Source organism: Phocoena sinus, chromosome 6, assembly GCF_008692025.1.
Source record: "Phocoena sinus isolate mPhoSin1 chromosome 6, mPhoSin1.pri, whole genome shotgun sequence".
Lineage (NCBI taxonomy): Eukaryota > Metazoa > Chordata > Mammalia > Artiodactyla > Phocoenidae > Phocoena > Phocoena sinus.
This window is the reverse complement of record NC_045768.1, coordinates 3,911,469-3,937,453: the sequence shown is the minus strand read 5'-3', so window position 1 is coordinate 3,937,453 and position 25,985 is coordinate 3,911,469. Positions and strand designations below refer to the sequence as shown.

At 50.5% G+C, this 25,985-nt stretch overlaps 1 protein-coding gene across 6 annotated transcripts in view; it reads right to left on the bottom strand.

Moving 5' to 3' along the window:
- Positions 1-380: 380 nt before the first annotated feature.
- Positions 381-25,985, bottom strand: part of AK8 (adenylate kinase 8) — a 126,452-nt gene continuing 100,847 nt past the window's right edge. For 4 of the 6 annotated variants that reach the window (XM_032635083.1, XM_032635078.1, XM_032635081.1 and 1 more), the window contains 2 exons: positions 2,353-2,433; positions 893-1,218 (listed from right to left, as the gene is read on the bottom strand). In XM_032635083.1, coding sequence (XP_032490974.1) covers positions 942-1,218; positions 2,353-2,433 — 358 coding nt within the window. In that variant the 3' untranslated portion in view covers positions 893-941. Of the gene's footprint in view, positions 1,219-2,352; positions 2,434-2,789; positions 2,884-25,985 lie in introns of all 6 variants that reach the window. The other 2 variants (XM_032635080.1, XM_032635077.1) reach the window with 2 other exon arrangements.

The following is a 25,985-nucleotide window of genomic DNA, read 5'->3' as shown; positions in this document are numbered from 1 at the left end:
GCTCTAGGCGTGCGGGCTCAGTCGTTGTGGCTCGTGGGCTCTAGAGCACAGGCTCAGTAGTTGTGGCGCACGGGCTTAGTTGCTCCGCGGCATGTGGGATCTTCCCAGACGGGGTTCGAACCTGTGTCCCCTGCATTGGCAGGCGGATTCTTAACCACTGCGCCACCAGGGAAGTCCCTACTTTTTTTTTTTTTTTAAGCAAATTTGCTTTTCCCACAGATCAATTTCAATTACCAAGGAAATATTTAATTAATTTTTTTTTTTTTTGGCCGCACTGCTTGGCATGTGGGAACTTAGTTCCCCAGGTAGGGCTCGAACCCAGGCCCCCTGCATTGGAAGCGCGGAGTCTTAACCACTGGACCACCAGGGAAGTCCCCATTTACATTTAAATTAGCGAACATTAAGGACGATTTTAAAAACATCTTCTCAGTTGCAGTGGCCACGTTCCCCCCGTGCTCAGCGGTCACCTGCAGCTCGTGCCATGTTGGACGGTCAGAGAGCATGCCCCTCGTTCCAGAGAGTTCTACTGGACAGGCTGCTCTAGAGACAGCGGCTTCGGTAAAACTGCATTTCCTGAGAGCACAGCATGGGCCAGGCTCTGTGCTGAGCGCTTCACCAGCATCATCCCCTTTAGTCCCAAAGCAAGCCCGTGAGGCAGGGACTGTTATTACCCCGTTTTAGTTGTGAGAAACGAGGGGCTCCGAGGATCGGGTGACAATCCCAGGGTGCACAGCACGTTGGTGCTGGAGCCACAGTGCATCCCAGGTCTGACCTGGTCCGCAGCGCTCTGCTTTGACTGCTCTCCGGGACTTTGCCTGTCCTGTGCTCCCAGACCCCCAAACGAGGCAACCTTCTGGCCACCTCACCTTCAGGACACACGAGACTGCGCTCCGCACTCTTTATTGGCTTGGCTGAGTTTCCAGAAGGTCGGGGGAGAAGGATTAACTTTGTTCCCCTGGGGGATACTCCTTTGCTCTTAAGCCGGGAACTTTCTTGGGCAGGGGATTAATGACCCCACTCTCTATGTATTCAAAGACCGTGTACGGGTCCTGGTCCCCGTTGAGGGTGATGGCCTGCCTGTAGAACTCCTGCAGCTCAGCGGAATTCCTGTAGAACAGCTCCATTCTGAGCCTGATCTGCTCTTCAGAATCCTTTGGGCTCTGCAGGAGACGGGCCTGGATTTCCATGGTCGGAGGTGGCTTGTACATGAGGTGGGACCTGCAAGAGGAGGGGAAGCAGGTGATCCCTGGTCCAGCTCAGAGGACAGGGCAGAAAGGGGCCCTCTGTCCTACTGCCGAGCAAGCTGGTCACCCTCACCACCGCTACCAAACATTTACTCTGCACCAGCTGTGTGCACACCCTCAGTTGGGTCCGGGAGCCGACCCAAAGAGAGACCCAAAGCCTAGGCCCTGCCCAGGAGAGAAAAATGCAGATCAGTAATAGGACAGAATATAGTAATATACCGAGGGCCGAATGCCTTTCTTCCTTTCATTCCCTTCCTTTCTCCTTTCTTCTCTTCCTCATTCCAAACGATATTTATCAGCTGCCATGGACACCTGGTACGCATTTGCTATTGACGACACAGCGGCAGGCAAGGCAGTTGCCTCTGGCTTTATGGAGTTCACAGTCCAATGGGGGATGGGACATTATAACACCAAGTGTGAGCAGAGATGACGGGAAGTGCCACCGTCACTGCTGGAGAGACCCCAGGGGCATGGCAGCGTGAAGGTCATGGTACTTGACACAGGTCAGTGAAAAGATGTCCCCCAGCAGCAAGGCGACAGATCAGACCTATAGTTCAGGAAAATCCTGGTATTTCCTTCGAGCCCCTCCTCACTCCCTACTGAGAAACGTGGTCTGGTGACCAAGAAACAGGGCCTTGATTACTGGGAAGATGGAAGCTTCTACCTCTTTGCAATCGCAGAGACTATAAGTTGGATTTCAACACCAACACAGTGATTGTACTTGGTCAGATGCAGAATAAAACTCAGGATTTACCCCCGTAGCTGTGGGAGGGCTCGAAGGTGAACTGGTTCCTGAGGGGACGCGTCTGAACAGCAACCACATCTGGGATGTACTGTGGTCACAGCAGAGGCCTGGAGCGCCATTTCACCCGCCGAGCCCAGGACAGAGCCGGCGAACATTTCAACAACTGCTGTAGAGCCCCGGACATTAATTTTCTTGCTGCTCTTCCAGGAAAAGAGGGGCCGACAGGAAGCGCAGAGGAGCTATAGCTGGGGGAACCCCCTTTCTAGAGTCTTCTGTCAGCCGTCACTGGCGTCATCCCTGGAAACATCGGTCAGCTACATGGGGAGAGGGGGTCCCTGGTGGGGCGTGGAGCCTGGCACAAACCTTTCTCCTGTGACAGGGTCGGTTCTTCTCAGGGTCAGCCGCTCAATGATGGAATCGAATGGCACATTCAGGAAAAACACCCTACGAGGAAGAACAAGCACCATGGTCAGCTGGAGGGAACCGCAGGCTGGACTCGTCCGAGACCAGGGTGGGCATCAGCCCCCGAGAGTGGGTGGAGTCTCGGTAGCCATCACTCGTGGCTCAGGGTATCAGACTCTGGACGGTCACCCGGGAAAGATGCAGGCGCGGCCTCCCTGCCGTGGAAGCTCTCCGCGCCCTGATTCAGGGACGGTGCCCAGCGCCCATCACTCCCGGGGGTAGGGGAGACTCTGTGGGGGGCGGGCATCACTCAGGTGAGCTTCGGGGAGCAGATGCGCCATCCTTGTGGCAGGACAGCGTGTTCTCTGGAGTCACACAGACTTGGGTTAGAATCTCACCTCCACCGTGGACCTGCTGGGCGACCTTGGGCCACTAACGCAACCTCTGTCAGACTCAGTTTCCTCACCAGCAAAATGGGTCCAGTGATCGTTGCTGGTGTTGAAGATGTAAGGAAAAGAAGCGTGTGACAAGCTTAGTGCAGGGCTTTCTCACTTTCTCTTTCACAGAGGAGTCCTGGACCCAAGGGAGCAGGACCCTCAAAATCAACAGTCCCAGCAGAAAAGACACAGCTCTCACTTCTGATAACTCAGGACTCCGACTGGGCCTGCCTGAGAATCCATCTCCTGAACCCCTAGTTCAAATGGTTTAATCCCCTCCCTCTTTGGCGGTAGAAGTCTTTCTTTCTTTCTTTTTCCTTTTTTAATTTTTTTCTTTTTTGCGGTACGCGGGCCTCTCACTGTTGCGGCCTCTCCCGTTGCGGAGCACAGGCTCCGGACGCGCAGGCTCAGCGGCCGTGGCTCACGGGCCCAGCCGCTCCGCGGCATGTGGGATCTTCCCGGACCGGGGCACGAACCCGCGTCCCCTGCATCGGCAGGCGGACTCTCAACCACTGCGCCACCAGGGGAGCCCTCCTTTTAAAATTTTTATTGGAGTATAGTTGATTTACAGTGTTGTGTTACTTTCTGCTATGCAGCAAAGTCAATCAGTTATACATATATCAATTCTTTTTTAGCTTCTTTTCCCATATAGGTCATTACAGAGTATTGAGAAGGGTTCCCTGTGCTGTGCAGTAGGTCCTTATTAGTTATTTATTTTATATAGAGGAGTGTGTACATGTCAATCCCAATCTCCCAATTCATCCCACCTCTCCTTCCCCCCTTGGTAACCATAAGTTTGTTTCCTACATCTGTGACTCTATTTCTGTTTTGTAAATAAGTCATTTGTACCATTTTTTTTAGATTCCACATACAAGAGATACAATACGTTATCTGTCCTTGGGAAGCCTTTCTTTATATAAAACCTGAGAGGAGAGGTTCTCAATCAGGGCTGATTTTGCCCTGAGAAGCTATCTGGCAACATGTTTGTGGCTGTCACAACTGGGGGGCGGGGGGAGTGCTACTGGCATCTAGTGGGTGGACGCCAGGGGTACTGCTCAGCCTCTCACTCTGTGTGGGACAGGCCCTACCGCAAAGCATTACCGCCCCGTGTCAGTCGGGAGGCAAATGGAACCGGTGGGAGGTGCCACCGCTCTGGCTGGGGTCCGGCTGGGGGAAGTGGGTCTGGGTGAAGGAACCAAGTGTTCTAGCTCTTCCCCACAGATCTAATCCAGGGCCTGTCTTCTGGCATCAAGCCATCTCAGTTCGTTTTTTTTTTGTTTTTGGTACGCGGGCCTGTCACTGGTTGTGGCCTCTCCCGTTGCGGAGTACAGGGTCCGGCACGCGCAGGCTCAGCGGCCATGGCTCACGGGCCCAGCCGCTCTGCGGCACGTGGGGATCTTCCCGGACTGGGGCACGAACCCGTGTCCCCTGCATCAGCAGGCGGACTCTCAACCACTGCGCCACCAGGGAAGCCCTCAGTTTGTTTTTAAAAAATAAGTTCTGGAATATTCTATGGCTCACTTACTGTTTATTCATTACTCTAATTAATTCATGCCTATGCTTATTGAGTGCCTGTTGTGTGCCAGGCTCTGCAGTGAGGCCCTGTGTTTACCAGCCCATCGTATGGGACTGAGACAGGACATTTAACAGAGCTGTCATCTCGGACATCAGCGTCCCATGACTGATGCAACTTCCACTGGGGACGACATCCGTGACAGCGGGAGCGGTGACAGCCTCACTGTGCACCCAACACCTTGTCCATGTCACTTCCGAGTAAGTAAATTCAGGGCGAAAAAGCACCTCTAAGTGTAAGGAAAAACGTACTCAGCGATTTCCCGCCTTCACAACTGGGTGGGAGTCTTTTTAGGGTGGATCCTCTGTCTCCTCCTAAGTTAGTGAACAAGAAGCCTTCACCGGCATCCCAGGAATTCACCAGGTGTGTTGATCAGGCCGCCAAGAGGCCAAGCTTTAATGGGTCCAGTGGCACATTGGTCCCCATGGACCCTGGACCAGCCTCTTGGACCCAGGTGCCACCCCTAGGGCCAGAGCCATGACCTGCCCCCAGCCAGTGTCCCGACACCCGGGAAGCACTCAGGAAAGGAAGGAATAAGTGAACAGGTGGCACACCATTCTAGTGCTCTATTTATATGCTCTCTCTGCCTCCTGACTGACTTTCCTCCATCCCAGCCAAAAAACTCAACCAACTGGTAGAGTTGAGAATGCTGCTAAATCCCGGGGCTGGAAGGGATCAGCGTTCCCTAATTCCCGGGGACCAGGGGCATCAGAATCCCCTTGGGAGACTGTGACTCTGCTGTATGCCAACACCCTGGCCCAGAAATGCTGATTCAGCAGACATTGGAGGGCGCCCAGTATTCCCCCCTCCCCACACCCAGTGCCTGGAATCCGCTGCCTTGGAGAACACCTGGGCCAGGCACTCTTGAAGGTCCTGTGACCCCTGGAAATTACACACAAACTATGGAGTACGTGTGATTTGGGGGAAGGGATAGATCCATGTTTCACAACAGATTCTCAAAAGGGTCCTGGTTCTTAAAAAGAGTTAGGAGTCACCGGTCTGAGTTTCACAGGGCAATGAAGGATGTGGCCACAGCTGACGTGAGGAGGTGGCAGAGCTGGGCCGCCCCAGATGCCGCGCTCTGTCTTCACACTGCTTCCTGGCGATTTTCCTGAGCCCCTCTGGGGAGCCACCCCGATGCCCACTTATCCCTATGACTTGTTTGGAGTTATCTCATCCCCGGGCTGTGGGGCTGGGCATGAGGGAGGCCCAGGTGTGGCCAATTTGAGTGCCAGCTCCTCCTGGTCACAGAAGTTGGGTCAGGGTGCAGACTGATGGAAGCCAGGCCAATGAGAGGCTGCCCCAAGGCTTGCCAGAGAGAAAGGAGCTTCACTTTTTCTGGGGCTGCTAAGCTGTTGGCACGGGAGCCTGGGGTTGCCTGGGGCCTGCACCCAGAGACAGCCCACCTGAGAATAAAGCCCACCCCGAGAGAGCAGAGAGATGGTGAGAGACACTGTTTGGCACCCTGGATCAAGCTGTACCTGAAGCCAAACGCCCCTCCATGTTTCCCCGACTTGAATACATAAATCTCTTTTGCATAAACCAGTTTGAGCTGGGTTTCCTGCAATTGTTATCCAAAGGCCATCTACTACATCTAGTCTCTCCACACCTGCTTCTGGAAAATGTGTAAATTAAAAAAAAAAAAGAGTCAAATGTGAGTCAAATGCTCTCCTTCAAGACCAGCATCTCCCGGGCTCCCCTGGTGCGCAGTGGTTAAGAATCCGCCTGCCAATGCAGGGGACATGGTTCAAGCCCTGGGCCAGGAAGATCCCACATGCCGTGGAGCAACTAAGCCTGCGAGCCACAACTACTGAAGCCCGCGCGCCTACAGCCCGTGCTCCGCAACAAGAGAGGCCACTGCAGTGAGAAGCCCCCGCTGGCCGCAACTAGAGAAAGCCGTTGCGCGGCAACGAAGACCAACGCAGCCAAAAATCTTAAAAAAGACTAGCGTCTCCCACTGACTTTCTTCTCGTTCTCTCTTTTTGCCCACACCGTTTGCTGAGGTTCACTTCTGCCCAGTTGCCAAGAAGCCCCTCGCTGGTAGCTGAGGAAAGCTGCAGCCTCCCCTCCACGAAGTGAGCACAGCCTGGGGTGTGGGCGGGAGCCATGAAAACCCACCTCTTCCCCCGCACGCATTCTCGACAATGATCTCCATTCCCCACGTGCCTCAAAATAACAGCCTCCAAATAAAACATGCGAGATCAGGAGCGTCTGAACACGGGAGCACAGATGTTTCAATGTGCTTTCATCTCTTACACTCCAAACATGCCTGCCCCCCCCGCACCCCCAGAACTTGAGAGGCCCAACAGCAACACCAAAACGTGGCTGTCACCGCAGCTGGCGGCTGACGGTGCCGCTCCGGATGCCGACGCCAGTAGAAAGGGAGCCAGTTTGGAAATCCGTGATAATGGATGCTGCTTCATAAACAAAGGAGCCCCCATTGAAAGATTTTTAACCCAGCATATCAAGATCGCTTGTCGTCATTCAAGGGAATGGCTTGTGAAAGGCTGGTGAGATCAGAAGCGCAAGGACACCAAATTGGTACTTGAAACACGTCGCTGGGAAAGCCTCGCTGGGGAGGAGCCATGCTTCCACGCTGGAAGCTTCTGTTTAGCCAGGCTCACGGCGACCTGTGCCACAGCCAGGGTGGCGGGGAGAGTGGGGAGCCCACTCAGCTCTGCTGCCCTGTGCGTGCCCCCCTGCCGGTTTTGGGTATCATTTACAATAACAGCTAGAAAGACAGAATGTGAAAGCAAAGAATATTCAAAGCAGGGCAAACCGGGCAGAGACACCCCTGGCATATGTGCTTGGGTTCACCAGGGCAGGGAGCTACGCCTGCCTTGGGGTTTGCAGAATTTCAGGCTGGTGGCTGCCTCAGGAGGGAGGTGGAAGGTACCTCTAATCCCTCGCCCCTCAAAGTGGGGCCCCTGGACCAGCAGCAAAAGTACCAGCCCCACCACCCACCCACTGAATCAGAGTCTGCATTTTCACAAGACCTAGAGGGAGGTGTGTGCACACCGAGGCTGGAGACGTGCCGCTCTGATCCCGTGTCTCCCAGATCTGCCTGACGTTGGGGATCATCTGGAGGGCTTGTCTAAAACACAGATTCCGACCTGAAACTAACACAGTGTTGTAAATCATCTATTCTTCAAAAAATAATTATTAAAAAACAAAACCAAGCATTCCAGGCAGCCTTCCCAGAGCTACCAAGCCAAAACCTCCACGGGAGGAGCTGCGAGAGCTGTAAGTCAGCAGCTCAGGTGACCCTCACGCTCAGGCAGGTATGGAAGCACAGCTGTTACCCCAGGTCTCACCTTGGCCAAACCTTGGAACTGGAAGGGGAGCTTTGAGAATACTGAGGCCTGGGCCCCACACCTAGGGATTCTGCTATAATTGGCCCAAGGGGAGGCCTGGGAGTGGAGATTTTTAAAAGCTCCCCAAGTGACTGTTGTATGCAGCCAACTTTGAGAACCACTGCTCTGATTCAATCGCTCAGTGTACAAGATGGGGAAACTGAGTCCCAGAGAGGAGAGGGCTCACACTCCGTCACCCAGGGCACTGATGGCAGACAGTGAATGACAGCGGGGATCTCCTGACCCACCCCCATTATGACCCCTCTGATCATACTGCCTGGGGCTGTGTCTGGGGAGCAAAGGAAGCCTCTTCCTCAAAGGCCTTGAAGCTTACCCCCTGCTCCAGAGCTAAACTCACTGGGGACAGAGGGCTAGAATTTTCTCTGGACCCATGGATAGATTTGATAAATTGAGAGATATGACATATAATAACTGGCTTTAAATAAATATGATGTCCAGTTCTGTCCAGAGGCAGGGGTCTGCCCTTATTAGCCTCTTGATCTCAACCAGTAAGTCTCTACTCTGTGCAAAACTCCATACAAAGCACCATGATGTAACTACAGTGAGATGCCACTTCACACACATCAGGATGGTTATTATCAAAAAAACAGCAAAGGGGCTTCCCCGGGTGGTCCAGTGGTTAAGATACCGTGCTCCCGAGGCAGGGGGCCTGGGCTCAATCCCTGGTCAGGGAACTAGATCCCGCACGCGCCAACGAAGTTCCCGCGTGCCGCAAACTAAGACCCGGCGCAGCCAAATAAATAAGTATTTTAAAAAACAGCAAATGACAAGTGTTGGCTGGTGAGATTGTGGAGAAAGTGGAACACTTGTGCATTGCTAGTGGGAATGTAAAATGGTGCAACAAGTGATCCAGCTATTCCACCTCTGATATATACCCAAAATAAGGGAAAGCGAAATTGGAATAGATATTTGCACACCCAAGTTCACGGCAGCATTATTCACAACAGCCAAAAGGCAGAAATAACCCAAACGTCCATCAGTGGACGACTGGATAAACAAAACGTGACATACACTCACAATGGAATATCATTCAGCCTTAGAAAGGAATGAAATCCTGACACCTGCTACAACATGGATGAACCTTGAAGACATTACACTAAGTGAAATAATCAGACACAAAAGGGTAAGTATTATATGATGGCACTTATATGAGGTATCTAGATTAGTCAAATTCATAAAGACAGAAAGCAGAATGGTGGGGGAATTTTCTGATGGTCCAGTGGTTAGGACTCAGCGCTTTCACTGCAGGGGACCCAGGTACGATCCCTGGTGAGGAAACTAAGATCCCACAAAGCCAAGCAGCTCGGCCAAAAAAAAAAAAAAAGAATGGTGGGAGCCAGGGGCTGGGGGGAAGGGGAAATTTGGAGTTGTTGTTTAGTGGAGATGGAGTTTCAGTTTGGGAAGATGGAAAAGTGCTGGAGACGGATGGAGGTGATGGTTGCACAAGGAGAATGTACTTAGTACCACTGAACTGTACACTTAAAGATAGTTAAAATAGGGGACTCCCCTGATGGTTCAGTGGTTAAGACTCCAGGCTTCCACTGCAGGGGTGCATGGGTTCGATCCCTGGTCGGGGAACTAAGAGTTCACATGCTGTATGCATGGCCAAAAACAAAAGGTTAAAATATTAAATTTTATGTTATGCATATTTTATCACAATAAAAAATAAGCACAACGGTGTGGTTAATAGACATTATGATGAAGGTAGGAGGGGGGTGGATTTCTAGCCTTGAATAAGTTTACAATTTAATGAGGTTCTTAATATACATATGTATACAAATAACTGGATGGACCAAAAAATATGAACCTATAATAGTACTAATTCTATACTAATTATAAGGCCAATGCTATACATACTCAGAAAATAGAAAAGGAAAGAATAGAACTTAATTAATTAGGCTGCCTCTCCCTGATACCAAAAACCAGACAAAGACACTACAAGAAAACTATCGACCAATATCCCTCATGAATACAGATGCAAAAATACTCAACAAAATATTAGCAAATTGAACCCAGCAATACATGAAAAGAATAATACATTACAATAAACGGGGTTTAGCCTAGTAATGAAAATCTGGTTCGATATTTGAAAATCAATCAATATAACCATATTATTAGACTAAAGAAGAAAACTATATAATCATCTCAATAGATGTAGGAAAGCATTTAACACAATTTATATCAATTCCTGATAAATATTCTAAGCAAACTAGAAATAGAAGGTAACTTCCTCCTCAGTCTAATAAAAGGGTATTTACCAAAAAACTACAGCTAACATCAAGACTGAATGCTAGGCTTCCCTGGTGGCGCAGTGGTTGAGAATCCACGGGATCGACAGGGGCTCGAGCCCTGGTCTGGAAAGATCCACATGCCGCGGAGCAACTAGGCCCATGAGCCACAACTACTGAGCCTGCGCGTCTGGAGCTCGTGCTCCGGCAACAAGAAGAGGCCGCGACAGTGAGAGGCCTGCGCACCGCGATGAAGAGTGGCCCCCACTTGCTGCAACTAGAGAAAACCCACGCACAGAAACGAAGACCCAACACAGCCAAAATAAATAAATAAATAAATTGAAAAATAATTAATAAATAAATAATTAAAAAAAAGACTGAATGCTTTCCCCTTAAGATTGGGAAACACAGCAAGGACGTCCATTTTCACAACTCCTATTCAACATCTTACTGGAAGTCCTGATAGTGCAATATATCAAGAAAAGGACATAGCAAGCATACAAATGGAAAGGGAAGAAATAAAATTGTGTTATTTGCAGATGACACAATCATCTAATTCAAAGCCCCAAAGAATCATCAAAAAGGTCACTATAGAGCTAATAAGTAGGTTTAGTGAATTCACAGACTACAAAATACAAACCAACTTTTCAAGACACTAACAATAAACAACTGGAAACGGAAATTTTAAAGTACCATTTACTATAATATAAAAACGAAATACTTAGGTATAAAGCTAACAAATATGTATAAGATCTGTCTGATGAAAATTACAAAACACTGGTGAAAGAAACCGAAGACTTAAATACATATGGGGAGCTATACCATGTTCATGGACTCAGAGCCTCAATAGTGTTAAATGTCAGTCCTACTAGATCTGCAGATTCAATGCAATTCTAATCAAATTATAAGAAGGTGTTCTGAAGATTCCACACAAGTTAATTCTCAAATTATATGGACCGTTTTTCTGGAAAAGAATTAGAATCACTAAAACACGTTGAAAAAGCAGAACAAATTGATTTCAAGACTTACTACAAAGCCACAGCAGTCAAGACAGTATGAGTGTTAGTGAAAAGGCTAGACACAATGGATTAAAGAGTCTGGAAGTTGAACTCATACAAATACGACCAATCGCTTTTCAACAAAGGTACCAACACAATTCAATGGAGAAAGATGGTTTTTCACCCAGTGTTGCTGGAATAATTAGATGTCCATATGCAAATAATGATAATAATAATAATAATCTTGACCCATACCTCACACCATACACAAAATTTAAATCAAACTGGATCACGAACCTAAATATAAACCTGAAACAATTAAACTTCTGGAAGAAAATCTCTGTGACTTTGGGTTAAAGAATTCCTACATTTGACACAAAATCATGACACATAGATTTTTTTAATTGATAAATTAGATTTCATTAGAAATCTAAAAATTGAAGACTTCTGCTCTTCAGAAGACCTAAGAAAATGAAAGAGATGCCATAGACTGGGAGAAAATAACTAGAAATCTATGTCTGATAAAGGATTTGCATCCAGACTACATACAAATGTGAATTACAGGCACAACTAATGACATAAAGGAGGACGCACAAATAGATCCCTTCGTACCTTGTGTTTCCAAATTTGATATTCAAATTGGGAAAGTCTGGTCCAGGAAAACAGTTTCCTGAAAAAGGCTCAACGACTCCTCCTTCCCCAGTTCCTTCAAAACCCGGAAGGAATGCAGCGACATTATCCACACTTAAACCAAGACTCAGCCTCTGCCAACGCGGAGCCCTTTTCGGGGCTGGAGCGTAGGCAGCAGTGGCTCTCAAGCTTTGATATAATCAAGGGGTCTTCTCTCAAAGGAGAACTTTCAATGACTGCCACTGAAGCAAGGAAACAGAGAGAAAGGAGAGCCACCAAGAAAGAAGGCAAGGTGACACTGTACAGTAGAATGGTCTGCTCACCTTTAAAACGTGTGCCCCTGACACATCAGAGAGGTGAGGCAACATCAAAGCTATTGCAAATAGTCCTCATATGACTGCAACAAGTGGGCCATTGGATAGCAACAAAGCAGGAGTAACCATTGTTATGGACGCGTCAGGACAAGGCCTCCGCCTAGTCCAAGGGCAGGGACGAGGCCGCATCGTGTCTAGAGGTGGCTGCATGTGGGGATGGCAGTGAGGGATGGGCAAGCTGTTAGAGGACTCTAATGGGAATGAAGATGAATGGAGCTGAGGATGGTAGGACTTGGGAGAGAGTGGTTAGAGGAAACAAGTGAATTATGCACAGACTATCAAAAAAACAAAAAATAAGAACTGGGTCAGCTGCAGAAGGATCCACACCTCTGAGTACCCTGTGGGAGGAGCTGTCTGAGGACAGGGGCTGGGCTGCCTTGTCTGTGCTGCAACCTCGTGAGGGGATGTGGGGAGGGCTGAATAAACGTGCAGCGAATGAGTGGATTAGCACGTGAGGGAACCAGCTGTGATGCCGTGCAAGGCCCTATTCCATCTCACAGGGACGGCCCAGTCAGCTCTCTGGGATCGGCCCCCGGGTCCACCCAGCCACAGGTGCAGGCTGATTCCCGTCACAGAATGCGATGCTGGACAGGGTTTGGATGCAAGGCTTCCCTGGAGACCGGAAAAGTCCCCGGCCACAGTTTAAAATTTTTTACTATGTATCCTTTTTACTCTGACAAGAGTACAATTTGAAACAAAAGGCCGAACGTCTCAACCTCATTTAAACCCCTGTGCAGCATGCCTCCTGCCCTCAGGTAGCCGCTGCAGGGTCCCCTCCCCGCCGGCTCCCCACTCCTTCAGAAAACAAGGCTCCCACTGGCCAGTTCCTGTTTAAAACTGTGCATAATTGATAGTGGCAAATCTACACGGCCCACCTCTAAAACCTCTCCAGGGGCAGGAAGAACAGTCTCCACGACTGTCATTAACTGGGAAATTAACCAGCACGCCTGGCGGTTCAGCATGCACTGTGCAAAGTGCCCCAGTCCGGTGTAAGGAGAGTGACCCCAGGTTCAAATTCCTGCATAATCCGTCTCCATCTGAGAGTCCTTGAAACATTTCTGCCTCCATCACCACTGGGAAGAAAGAGAATAATTCCTCTGCACACGGCCACCCAGACACTTCCTAGATGATCATGAAATGCACATCATTGGAAGTCAGAAAGTTCTGCAAACTTTTCCCAAAGAGAAAGGCAGATGAGCTTAAGGCAAAAAAAATGACAGTGGACAAGTGGAAAGCAAGCTAGAGCTACACTCCAGGACTAGCCAGTCTCTGCCAACTCGGGGCGCCAGCTATACCAGTGGCTCTCAGACTGGACACAGGAGGACTCTAAAAATTCTGGCTTTCCCCCGGGTCCAGGCAGGCCCGGTGTCCAAACTCTGGCAACACTGCCCTCTCCCCGCATCTCTCGTGCCCACACAAGGTCAGCAAGTCAGCCATCAGGGCAGGGCAATCACCTGGGCGGGGCCAAAACGGCCCTCAGGGGCCACTGGGCACCTACACTCATCACTGCCTTTCCCTCGGTCGTCCTTCAGCTCCGTGTCTGTGTTTGAGGGGGCCTGGCTCACCACCCAGCTGGTCTTCTTCTGTGTGAGAAGTTCCTGTGTGTTCCTGGAAACCTGTCTTCCCTGTGCAGTGGCCAGAAGCCACACTGCGCCTTCTATCTTGCGCTCAGAGCACCTGCAGCCACACCAGCACCTGGCTGCCTTGGGGTCCCTCCTGACAGTGGGAACACAGATCAACGCTGGTCAACCGTGAAGCACGCCGGTGTGGACACCAGTTCAGTCCCGAAAGGACGACTGGGCTGGTGAACATTCTGTCAGTGCGGCCGTGGTCTGGCCGACACGTGGACGCTCCGTCGGATCCGCCGCTTCAAGAAAAAATTTGTGTCTCAGCTGTAAGGGGCAGGGTCAGCTGACAGCCTCCAGCTGTAAATATCTTCCAGGGACTTGAACCCTATGTTCTTTTTTTTTGTTTTTAAACATAGCTACTGAGATATAATTCACCCCCCTAAAAGTATACAATGCAGTTCTTTCTAGCGTATTTACAGCGTGTGCAACCGTCAACGCGATATAAGTTTGGGAGATTCTCATCACCCCCAAAGGAAACCCTGTACCCGTGAGAAGGCTGTCCCCACCCCCCAGCTCCCAGCCGCTGGCAACTGCTAGTCTGCTTTCTGTCTCTGTGGTTTGCCTCATCTGGACACTTCATACAAATGGAATCATACAACGCATGGCCCTCCAAGTCTCCGTTTAGGAAAATTAAGAAAAAAAAGAAAAAAGAGGACCTCACAAGGTCATTTGAAAAGTTAAACATAATAATGCATATAAAGTGCTTCCTGCAGAATAACAACATAGAATATCCATGTGGCCCTACGTGCCGGGCATCCTTCATTTAGCCTAATGTTCTGAAGGGTCATCCCCATTGTAGCATGTATCAGAACTTCATTCCCTTTTACGGCCAAATGGTGTCCCAGGGTGTGGACAGACCAGATTTTTTTTTTTTTTTTTTCGGTACGCGGGCCTCTCACCGTTGTGGCCTCTCCCGCTGCGGAGCACAGGCTCCGGACGCGCAGGCTCAGCGGCCATGGCTCACGGGTCCAGCCGCTCCGCGGCATGTGGGATCCTCCCGGACCGGGGCACGAACCCGTGTCCCCTGCGTCGGCAGGCGGACTCCCAGCCACTGCGCCACCAGGGGAGCCCGACAGACCAGATTTTGTTTTTTCATGCACCGACTGATAGACCTTTTAACCCAAGCTTTTGAGCAAGGGCACATTCTTCTGGGGTGGCCCTTGGCCAGTGAATGAGCACGGACAGGTACCGGGGCCTGGCCACTTCTGCCCCACACAGCCCTCCCTCAGGAGGTCCCTGCTGGGCTGGTGGAGTCTGGGTCAGCCTGCCTCCTGATCCCATGGCCCCCCCTGCCCCATCCTGCTTCATCCCTTTTCCTGGCTCAGCTCTTACCTGCTCACAAAGCCTTTTCTACCCCATGACTGTCTCAGCCTCTGCTTCCAGGAGAACCCAAAGTGTGACATGTGCCCTGAAAGGCACCAGGAGCCTTAAAGTATTCGGTCCCATTTATGTGAACACAGCTTCCTGTTTGCATGCCCATCCTCCACCTCCCTCAGCTGTGAGGCAGGGACCAGCGCATTCGTGTGGCAGTGGAGAAGAGGGGACTGGCTTGGACATGGGTTCTGAGGTCAGAAAGACCTGGGTTCAAATTCCAGCGCCACCTTCTGACCCACTGTGGGACCAGCCATTTTTACCCTCCAAGTCTCCATATGTGAGGATTAAAAAAAAAAGTACCTTGCAAAGTTATTTTAAGGATTAAATATGAAAATCCATACAAATTGCTTAGTGTGTGATGATAGGACAGAATATCTATGGGGCCTACATGGCAGGCAGTCTTCTAAGACTTGACCTACCTTAGGTCATAACTCCTCATTGTGACCTTACAAGGGGATTATTATTATGTCCATTATAGCATGTGAGAAAACTGAGGGACAGAGAGATTCAACCTGCCATAGTGCCCCGGCTAGAAAGTGGCCATGATGGTTAATTTTGTATGTCAACTTGAATAGGCCATAGGGTACCCAGATATTTGGACAAACATTATTCTGGGTGTACCTGTGAGAGTATTTTTGGATGAGATTAACATTTAAATTAGTGGAATACAGAAGAAATTAATACAATATTTTAAATCAACTATACTTCAATCAAATAAATTAACAAAAGTAATTAGTGGAATGAATGAAGCAGATTGCCCTCCCTAATGTGGGTGGGCCTCACCCAATCAGTTGAAGGTCTAAATAGAACAAAAAGGCTGACCCTTTCCCGAGTAAGAGAGAATTCCTCCTGTCTGCTTGCTTTTGAATTGGGACATTGGCTTTCTCCTACCTTCAGATCTAGTGGGGTGGAGGTGGGATCGACAAGCTCATGTACCCCATCCTCAAGGCTCACTGGACCCCACTTCAGCCTTCCTGCCTTTTGGCCCTTCCTGGGGCTCCTGCTTTCGGACTCACCCCACAGATCTTGCAGCTTGTCAGTCTCCATAACCACATGAGCCAATTCCTTACGATGAATCTTTCTCTCTATATAATACACATCCATTGGTTCTATTTCTCTGGAGAACTTTGCCTAACACAGTGGTGGAGCCAGGATGCAAACGCAGGCAGCCAGCTCCAGTGTCCGTGCAGCTGAGCACAGCACACCATCATGAATCTGCTGAAAGATGGAGGAAGGAAAGAGGGAGGGAGGGAGGCAGGGAGGCAAGAAGGAAGGGGAGAGGGAGGGAGGGGGGAGGGAGGGAGGAAGGGGAGAGGGAGGGAGGTCTTGGCGTCCACTGCTCAGCGCAAACCCCAAACCTCAAATCCCAAATGTGTGGCTCAGCTTTAGCTCTCTGGAGTCAGAGCCACCTTCCTCTACTTTAAGCAGATCAACTGGAAGGGCTGGGGGCAGGAGGTGGGCAGATGCTCTGCCAAGGGGGCCTCCACCATGTGCTTTCCTCTCAGCCACCCTGCTACCGGGCGCACATCCCAGGCACTGCTCCAGGAGCAGGAATTCGCTTCAGGGACCAGAGAGTAGGGTGAGCAAAACCTGGACCCTTGGACCGCCTGGGAAACAAGTGCACTCACCTCGTTGCCGTTCCCCGGAAAAGGGAAGCCAGGGAGGGGGAGGGGAATTAATTTCGAGGTTTCCTTTCCCAGAGCCAGTCTCCCTCAGTGACAGATGGCACATGAAGACCTGTCCTGGTGAAGAGTTACATAAGCATGTCCCGGCCACCATCCGAATCTCCACTCTTGACTTTTCCACTCTCTATTTTTTTTAATAAGGTGCTGCAGAGAAGCTTTTGCTTTAACCCTTTCCACAGCTGGAGATTTCCTCCATGAACCTCTCTAGCGAAAAGCATTTTACTTCTTGGCTTCAATTTTTAACCCTTTGCCGCTCATTAATCTCCTCCATCACCATCATCACCGTCATTGCAAACCTTTCTATACTTACTACGTGCCAGGCACCTGCACTAATAAGCATATTACACATGTGTGTTGTGCCATTTAATCCAAGTAAGGTCCTGTGATCCTGCCCATCTCAAGGGTGAAAAAACTCAAGCTCCCAAGAGGTTAAGTGGTGCCTCCAGGCTGGGCTCCAGGTCCAGCTGCCTTTAGATCGCTCTTTCACTACTTTCCTACGTGTAAAATAACATCACTTGTTCCCTGCAGCTGTTGGAACATCCCCGAAGTCTCTGGTGAGAATCAGAAAGTGGGAAAGGGACCGACCCTGAAGCAATTTAGGAGGGGAGCAAGTGGGGTGAGGTCCACACTGTCCATTCACCCCAACCTCAAGGGTCACTGAACCCCACCTCAGACTCCTTCGGGCCAAAGTCACCACCTCATCTGTGTCCTCCATCACCTGACCGACGGCTCCCCAGCCGCTGGGACGCCCTCCTCAGTTTGTCTCCCTGGGGACGCCGAGCACAGCTGCCTCTCAGGGTTAAAGATAAATAATGTGGATTCCAAAAGATCCTTCATCCCCAGTCGCAGCTGTCTTGCCTAAGGATTCCACCACTGTGTTTGTTAAACCCACACTTTAATTACTCCAAAATTATGTTAAAACCTTGCATAAATATTGCAGTGACATCTTCCAAAGAATTTCATTACAGCAAGTTGGGCTGCTGCCAGAGCTTCGGTTAAAAAGTAAGAGGAGAACAGACACATGCAGAAAAGATACTGTTTTCAAGATAAAAAGGCAGGGAGGTCATCCTTTGTCAGATCACCCAGGTGTCAAAGAGAAACAGACTCTCCCATTTCACAGACTGAAGGGGGAAAATGCCCTTCGGCCCTCCCACCTAGTAGGTTTTACTTCTCGAAAAACCTAAATCTGATTAAATATTAATAACCAGTGGTATTAATTAAGGGGGAAAAGTCCATCAAGAGAACCCCAATATGTTTACAGTGTCCCCAGGAAACTGGGGAAATTCACAATCAAGTGTGTAAATGTTCTAAAAAAGGGTCCTGAATATTTTATGAATATTTGTCATAAAACAGAAATAATAACCACTGTGCAGAGCTATTAGAATTAATATTTATGCTGCCCGCCATGAAATATTCATGGGGACAGAGAAAGGGGGGGCCGTAAGACAAGAATTAATTTACATTGGGCTCGGTTTACCCGCTGGCTTGATGTTTAAAGACGGTTGACAAGCCTTCGGATGAATCCGCCAGTCACTTCCCGAAGCAGCCAGTGGAGTGGAGGGGGTGGGGACGGGTCCGGGCTGCTGACAGCTCACAGATTGAGTTTCTGACAGCCCTTAAAAAACCTAAACGGCCCCCCACCTTTTTTTCCTTCTTCCATTGCCCAAGGCGCTCTGTTCTGCCACCGCGCCTCCGAGCTCCCCTTCCATCTGCTGAAATTAACGAATTAATGAGCGCGACCCGCTTTACAGCGGGGCCCTATGAATGTTTACAGGCGATTAAATTATAATGCGGGGCGGCTGTATAATTCATGAACCAATTAAAGGAAGTGTTAGTTGATTTGATGGGATGAGGACGTACAAAATGCATTTAACTAATGGGGAGCCACGGGCTGCGAGGGCCGGCTCCCTCTCTCTCTCTCTCTCTCTCTCTCTCTCTCTCGGATTACGCGGCTAATTGCCGCGCTTTATGGGGCTGTCACTGATAGCCATGCATATTTCATCGTTCTCAAATACTTCAATTGTGTGCGTTCGTGTCGCGGCTGTAATATGGAGAAGCCCGGCCAAACTTGGCTGTAGTTACAGCGGCCGGGCTGCGGCCGAGGCTGGAAACCCGAGCTGGGGCATCGGGTGTCTCCTGCCATTAGGTGATTAAAAGGGCTCAGCGTAGGTTCGCCTTTGGTTTTACTGACAATTCCGATGCTGGCTTCAGGACAGTGGCCACACCAGGGCCCTGACCCCCTTTTCTGTGGGGGAGGGGGGAGGGGAAGTCCACAGCCGCTGCAGTGTTCCCAGCACGCCCCCATCTAGAGTTCAGGGGTCCCTTGGGTCACCCAGAGGGCCCAGTGTCCCCCAGGGCAGTTCACCAGGGACGCATCCAGAGCTAAGGGTTTCCTCCGGGCCCGACTCTGTCCGTCGGCACAAGGTAGCTGCCCAGGGTTTCATTATTCGCAGTTAGGGGCAAACTTGGACCCATCGAGAAGCTGTGCCATCAGCACACTGCCGTGTGCTTGGAAGGAAATCGCAGAGAAGAGGAAGACTTTCCTGATGCTCCGGAAGAGAGAACTCAAGTCCACGGTTCTGGGCCTGAAGGGCAGCGAGAACGCGGCCCAGCGGGTGCCTGGTTCTGAGAGACGCCACCTTCATGCCCACCATCCTGGTTCACTCCGAGGCCTGGGCGAGCGCCCCCCAATGCACCCCAGACCATCAGAGCTCTGCCTCAAGGGTCTGCTGCTCTCAGTAGCCTGGCCAACTGGCCGGCCTCTGAAATGGCTCCGCTCTCTCCCCTGGCTTCTAAGTCTGGGTTTCACGGGCGCTAAACACACGTGCGCACATGACACACACACCCCTAAAATAAATGATTTAAAAACCCCGGGGTTCATATCTTCAATCCCCCGGTGGATGCCTGAGAAAGAATTTCTTTTGCTTCCACTTTTGGCACCCAGAGCTGGGAGGAGAGACTGGCCAGCGGCCAGAGCTACACTCTCAGATCAATGCTCACATGCTTTCTCCACATCCGCACTCAAGAGCTTTGTGGCAAGCCTGGGCAAGCCTCAGGCTCTCTGGCTCCATGACGGGAATGGGGTTGAAGAGACTCGGCCACACGCTTAGGGTTGGGTCCGGCAAGTAATAACAGCCCACGTTATTTCAGCCAATATTATTATCGTGTGATATTAGAGATTCTAACTTATGCAAGTAGGGAGGCCAATCTCACCACTTTTCTCCTCCGCAATGCACATCGTGGTCAGGGTCGGCCTCCACCCCCCAGTTGCTCATGAATGCTCTGCTGTCCAGTGAAGTGACTGCTGGTCTATCAGAAGGCCCAAGGAGCCAGCAGACCCTCCTCTTACAAGCACGGGGTGTCTCTCTGACTAGATCCAGGTGGAAGGGCTGCAGGAAGCGAGGGACCACAGGTAAGAAGAGCACCCAAACGGTTGCCACTTCAAGGATGGAGGAAGGGCCAATGGCAAGCTAACGGAAAGTAAGTTAACTCGGCCTAAATTATCTCCTTGCAACCTACACTTAAAGAGCAATGGGTAGTCCAGGTGGATTTAATGCATTCTGGTTTAAAAGAAAACCAAAGTATCATTCATCAAGTGCTTACCATGGGCAACCAACTGCCCTACATATTTTACAAACGTGACCTTATATCATCTTGCGAGGCAAACAGTAGCATTCTCAGCGCACAAACAGGGAAGCTGGGGCTCAGGGCAACCGACCATCTTGGTTCAGGAATTTCTTCCAAGCAAATACTTGTGTTGACATTGGTGAAGAGGCCAAGACACACTCTTAAATTTAAAACAAAAAGTTATATAATAACATATATTATATGAGCCTGTTTAACAAGAGAAGTAAATCTAGAAGGATGTACACCAAGCTAGCCATAATGTTTATTTTGGGGGGAGGGAGTGGGGCAAAAGGGGACTTTTTGCTTTATATATATCTGCTTTTTTTTTTTACAATGAGAATGTATTATTTCTACAATTAGGAAAAACGCTAATTATACAATAACAAGAAAAAGCTAATTTTTAAAAAGGGAAATTATCGATTTTAAGCTAAGGACCAGCATGATGGTGTGAACGCATATGAGTGGACCAGGTTTTCTTGTGTACACAATGTACAGAGTTATAGTTTAATGGGTCCAGGCACCAGCCTGACACCCCGACATCATCATGGAGTCAGCACTTCATTTCACAAGAGCGGGCAGACTGGAGACAGGACACCACAGATGGTGGCCACCGGGAGCCACAGTGAGATGAATCTGTGTGTAGACCACACTGCTCACCTAATCTCCCACGTGCCCAGGTGTAAGAGGGGCCAGGTGAGAAAATAGCTCAGTGCAAACCAATGCCTCTGCTTTAGGAGAATCAACTTATGTTCATTCGTTAAACAAATATTGACCCAGTCCCTCCTGTGTGCTAGTCACCCACTGTCCCAGGTACCACGGACCTAGCGGTGAACGAGCCAGACACGGTCCTGTCCTCACAGAGCTTCCAAGGTGTTCTCGTATACACACGAACAAAGATTTCCTGCTCTTGGCACTTGGGTTTGGTCCTGCTATTAAAAGACTAAAATACGTAGTATGAAAAGACCAGTTGGCAACCAACACAGAGATGAGATGCACAAGGTATTTGGCAAATATGGTTCAGGCAAGGCGGGCGAAGCACACCCTAATGTCTTAAGTGAATAATTTTCCAATGAAATGGCTGTTGTTAATCAGCTAATATTGACAGTGTTTGTTACGGGCTAAGCATGCTACAGATCCAGCAAGTCCCCTACACATGAACCAGTTCCGTTCCGAGAGCGGGTTCGTTATGTCCAATTTGTTTGTAAGTCCAACAAAGTTAGCCTAGGCACCCAACTAACTAACACAATCGGCTAGATAGTACTGTACTGTAACAGGTTTATAATACTGGTCACACAAATAATACATAAAAGGGAAACACAAAAAATAAAGACATTTTTAATCGTACAGTCCCTTGAAAAGTACAGCACTACAGTACAACAGCTGGGATACAGGAGTGGCACCGAGTGAACAGGCAAAGAGGAGGGGGTCCCTACTGACCAGAGGAGGGAGAAGAGGTGGGAGATGGCGGAGCTGAAGGATCATCAGCAAAAGGAGACGAAGGGCAAGCTGCAATGTCACTCACGCCTGACGTTCGCATCTTTGAAAGTTCGCAACTTGAAGGTTCGTATGTAGGGGACTGACTGTATAATGTCATGTCATGGAATCTCTCCCTGCACCAGGGAGGTACAGCTATTATGCCCCATTTGATGGGTGTGGGAACTGGGGCTCCAGGCAGTGAGTGAAACTCCCAAGGTCACATCCTCATTAACAGCAGACTTTTTTTTTTTTAAATAAATTTATTTATTTTATTTATTTATTTTTGGCTGTGTTGGGTCTTTGCTGCCGCACGTGGGCTTTCTCTAGTTGCAGCGAGCAGGGGCTACTCTTCGTTGTCATGTGCGGGCTTCTCACTGCAGTGGCTTCTCTTGCTGCAGAGCACGGGCTCCAGGTGCACGGGCTCAGTAGTTGTGGCACGCGGGCTCAGTAGTTGTGGCTCACGGGCTCTAGAGCGCAGGCTCAGTAGTTGTGGCGCACGGGCCTAGTTGCTCCGCGGCGTGTGGGATCTTCCCGGATCAGGGCTCGAACCCGCATCCCCTGCATTGGCAGGCGGATTCTTAACCACTGCGCCACCAGGGAAGTCCCAACAGCAGACTTTTTGAGTTCAGCTTAGTCGGACACCCCAGGCTGAGCTGTAACCATTGGGCCACAGTGCCCCTCCGGATGCTCTTGAGCAGAGCACCTCGTAACCAGCTCTGGCTCCTCAGATGTCCCGTGCCTGGCATCACGCCGAGGATGTGCAGACACCACCCCCCCATTTCACAGATGAGGCAACACGCTCCATCACCCTCCAGAGCATTTTCACTACCTGTATTCAAAGGAGACCTGTATTCTGCTTTCTGTCTCTGTGGGTTTACCTGTTCTGGACATTTGGTATAAGTGATCTCACATAGGACGTGACCTTCTGTGACTGGCTCCTGCCACTCAGCATCGTGCTTTTGAGGTCGAAGTCGTTCTGAAACCAGCCCCATTTTACAGATGAGAAAATGGAGGCTCCACAGAAGGGAACTTGCCAAGGCCATGAAGCCAGTCAAGGGCAGAGCCAGGCTCTGACCAGGTCCATCTGACTCAAGAGCCCATAGCGGTACCAGCTCCGTGTCTAGGCTCTCAGTTTCCTTTAGATGATTTGTTTCAGGAGGAACGAACTGAATGTGTGCACATGCTCAGCTCATCTCCTGGGTGTTGGCAGCTCACAGACCCCCAGCCCCTCCACTGCCCCGGCTCCTGACTCCCCGGACACACGGCCTCCTTGCTGCCAGGAGCACACCCTCCGCACAGGTGGCCCCTGGCCCTCGGACTCCCAGTGGCCACGGGGCCACCCCTTTCATTGATCCAGAGCTCCGCTGAGACGTCTCCCCCCCGGCCCCAGTGGTGAGCAGGGTCCCGACGTCTCACGCCTCCTGCTTTGTTCCCCTTAAAGCCCCCCTCCCTGGGAGACATCACAGATGCATCTGTTTGTGTTTACTCTCTGTAGGCACAGATGTGTCTGGGTTGTTCTCTGCCCTACTGTCAGCTCCTAGAACTGTGCGCAGCACACAGTAGGTGCTCAATAAACGTTTGTTGACTCAACTATGTTGTCCTCAAGAATCTCGCCCTGGGACTTCCCTGGTAGCGCAGTGGTTAAGAATCCGCCTGCCAATGCAGGGGACACGGGTTCGAGCCCTGGTCCGGGAAGATCCCACATGCCGCTGAGCAACTAAGCCCGTGCGCCACAACTACTGAGACTGCGAGCCACAACTACTGAAGCCTGTGAGCCTAGAGCCTGTGCTCTGCAATAAGAGAAGCCACCGTGATGAGAAGCCTTTGCACCGCAACAAAGAGTAGCCCCCGCTCGCCGCAACTAGAGAAAGTCCGTGCACAGCAACGAAGGCCCAAGGCAGCCAAAAATAAATAAATAAATAAATTTATTAAAAAACAAAAATAGAATCTCGTCCTTTGAAGGGTGGGCTGGAGCTGAGGGCGGCTGGAAGAGTCAGGGGGAGGGTGGCCACAGCCACAAGCCATGGGGACATGGCTACAAAGGCCACCACGCAGGGTGGATAGGGCTCGGCGCCTGCATGTGTCTCCTCTTATCTCTTCCACCATCTACTTCCCCTACCTTCCTCTGCATGCTGGATTCACACTCAGCTCACCTTTACTGAGTTTCCGCCGTGCACAAGCCTCTGGGGGTGGGCCAGGCCTCACCCACCCCCCGTGTCCCCCTGAACTAGCCTCTCCTCTGTCGGGCCTCCACCAGCTTCACTTCGTCCACGCATTTTTCCAAAGCAGAGGCTGCAGAGACCCTACGGGAGACACACCTCCATGGCATTCCCGACACAATTCAAAGGACTTCCCAGAATGTTCCAACTCTAGGAGATCCCCTCTGAGCTTCCATTCCAGGAAAGGTACTTTCTCTTTCTTCTCAAATGTCTAAAATATGATAGGAAGCTCATACTTGTGGGCTAGAAAGACACAGGCTCAGATTCCACAAAGCCAAATAGACTCCACCTGGAGAATCCCAGCACAACTCAGACCTTCCCCCGTGGGCAGCCTCCGGGGCTCCCTTGGGCCCCGTCCCCTCCTGAATCTGCACCCAACTTCAGGGTGCATCCAGAGACAGTGACTAATGGAAGTTGGGTAGAAGCTGAACCCTGAACTTCATTGATCAAAACCGGAGGAAACTTCGATTTGGGGGATGAAGGACGCCTGTCCTGGGAGGCCTCGCTCAAAGCACAGCCCCGAGGTTTGGCAGTGGCAGTGCCAGGAGAAGACGCCCCTGATCGCCTACTGAGGAGAAACCCAGGGTTAAACTGTTTATCTGGTTACACTCCTGGGTTAAACTTCTTAAGTGAACCTACCTATGAGGTGAAACCTGAGTCTCCAGTTAAAGCTTTTCCACATCCTTGGCTGCGGACACAGGTCTGCAACTTAAAACTTCTGGGTTTCGATAGTTGCCTAGGAATTATACCTATTATTCGAGCCCAGAAGCCTACGGCTCTGGAGTAATCTACCCCAAGGGCATCTCCCTGCAATAATCCCGTGTCCGTGTTGGGGCACAGCCGCTCTCAAAGGAGAGCTGTGCGGCCACACACAGGGGCCGGGAGAGTGTTTGTGAACAGGGATTCACGACACATTAAGTGCAAGAAAAGGATGGGATACAATGTATGTAGTTGAAACCCTGTTTTTGTAGCATATCCCTGAAAATGTCAGAATATGCATACTATATCAAAATGGTAACAATGATTGTCTCTGGGTGTTGGAAATATTCTTACTTAGCTACATTTTCTAGCTGTTCTACAAACAAATGGATCCCCTGTGTAATAAAATGTTTGAAATATACAGACAATACCCCCAGGCGACCCATAGCTCCCAGGGGCCTCCCCTGGCCTTGCCCTGGCCTATGAAGGGCTGGGTCTCAGGCTCACCCTTAGGCTTTGCAGCCTCCCCGCTACCCCCTACCCCCGCCCGGAGATGAGCTGCCCCGGAACCTGCCTGCATGGCTCTTCCTTCCTTCTCCCCACCGCTGGCTCCTTTTCATTCAAGTCTTGGCTTAAACAACCCCTTCTCGGAGGCGCCTTCCCCTTAGAACCTGCCACTTCGCCCTTCTCCACCACACTCGGCAGTTCACCTCCCCCCGGGGCACTCTGTCCTGGCACACGCTTCCCCTTTGCTTGTTTGTGTGGTGTGTGTCTCTGCCCGTGGGAATGTTTTGTTCACTGCTGTAGCCCCAGGGTCTGGGACAGGGCCTGGCAAAGATCAGCCCGTAATAAACACACATGGAGCGGACAGATGGACGCGGGAGTGCTTTCCTTATTAGTAGGAACGGCTGCTACCCAACCGGGCTCTGAGTCGAGCGCTCTGCCCAGGGAATCACACGGCATTCCCACGAGAGAGGAGCCAGTCTTACTCTTGGCCTCTTTCCGTGACGACGAGTCAAACGTTCAGAGAGGCAAGGTCACCACCAAAGTCACCCTTCAACGAGCGTTCACATCCTGGGCCTCTTCATCTTGCCCCTCCATTGCCAAGACGCCCACCGGAGGGGGTAGGCCTGGCCCCAAGGGCGGGGCCCTGGAATATCTATCGGGGAAGGGCTTAGGGCAGTGGCCTGGTTAGAAGCGATGCATGGGACGCGTCTGCAGAGTCCCATGCTGCTTAGACGATGGGTGGGAGCTCATGGGGGGAGGGGGCCG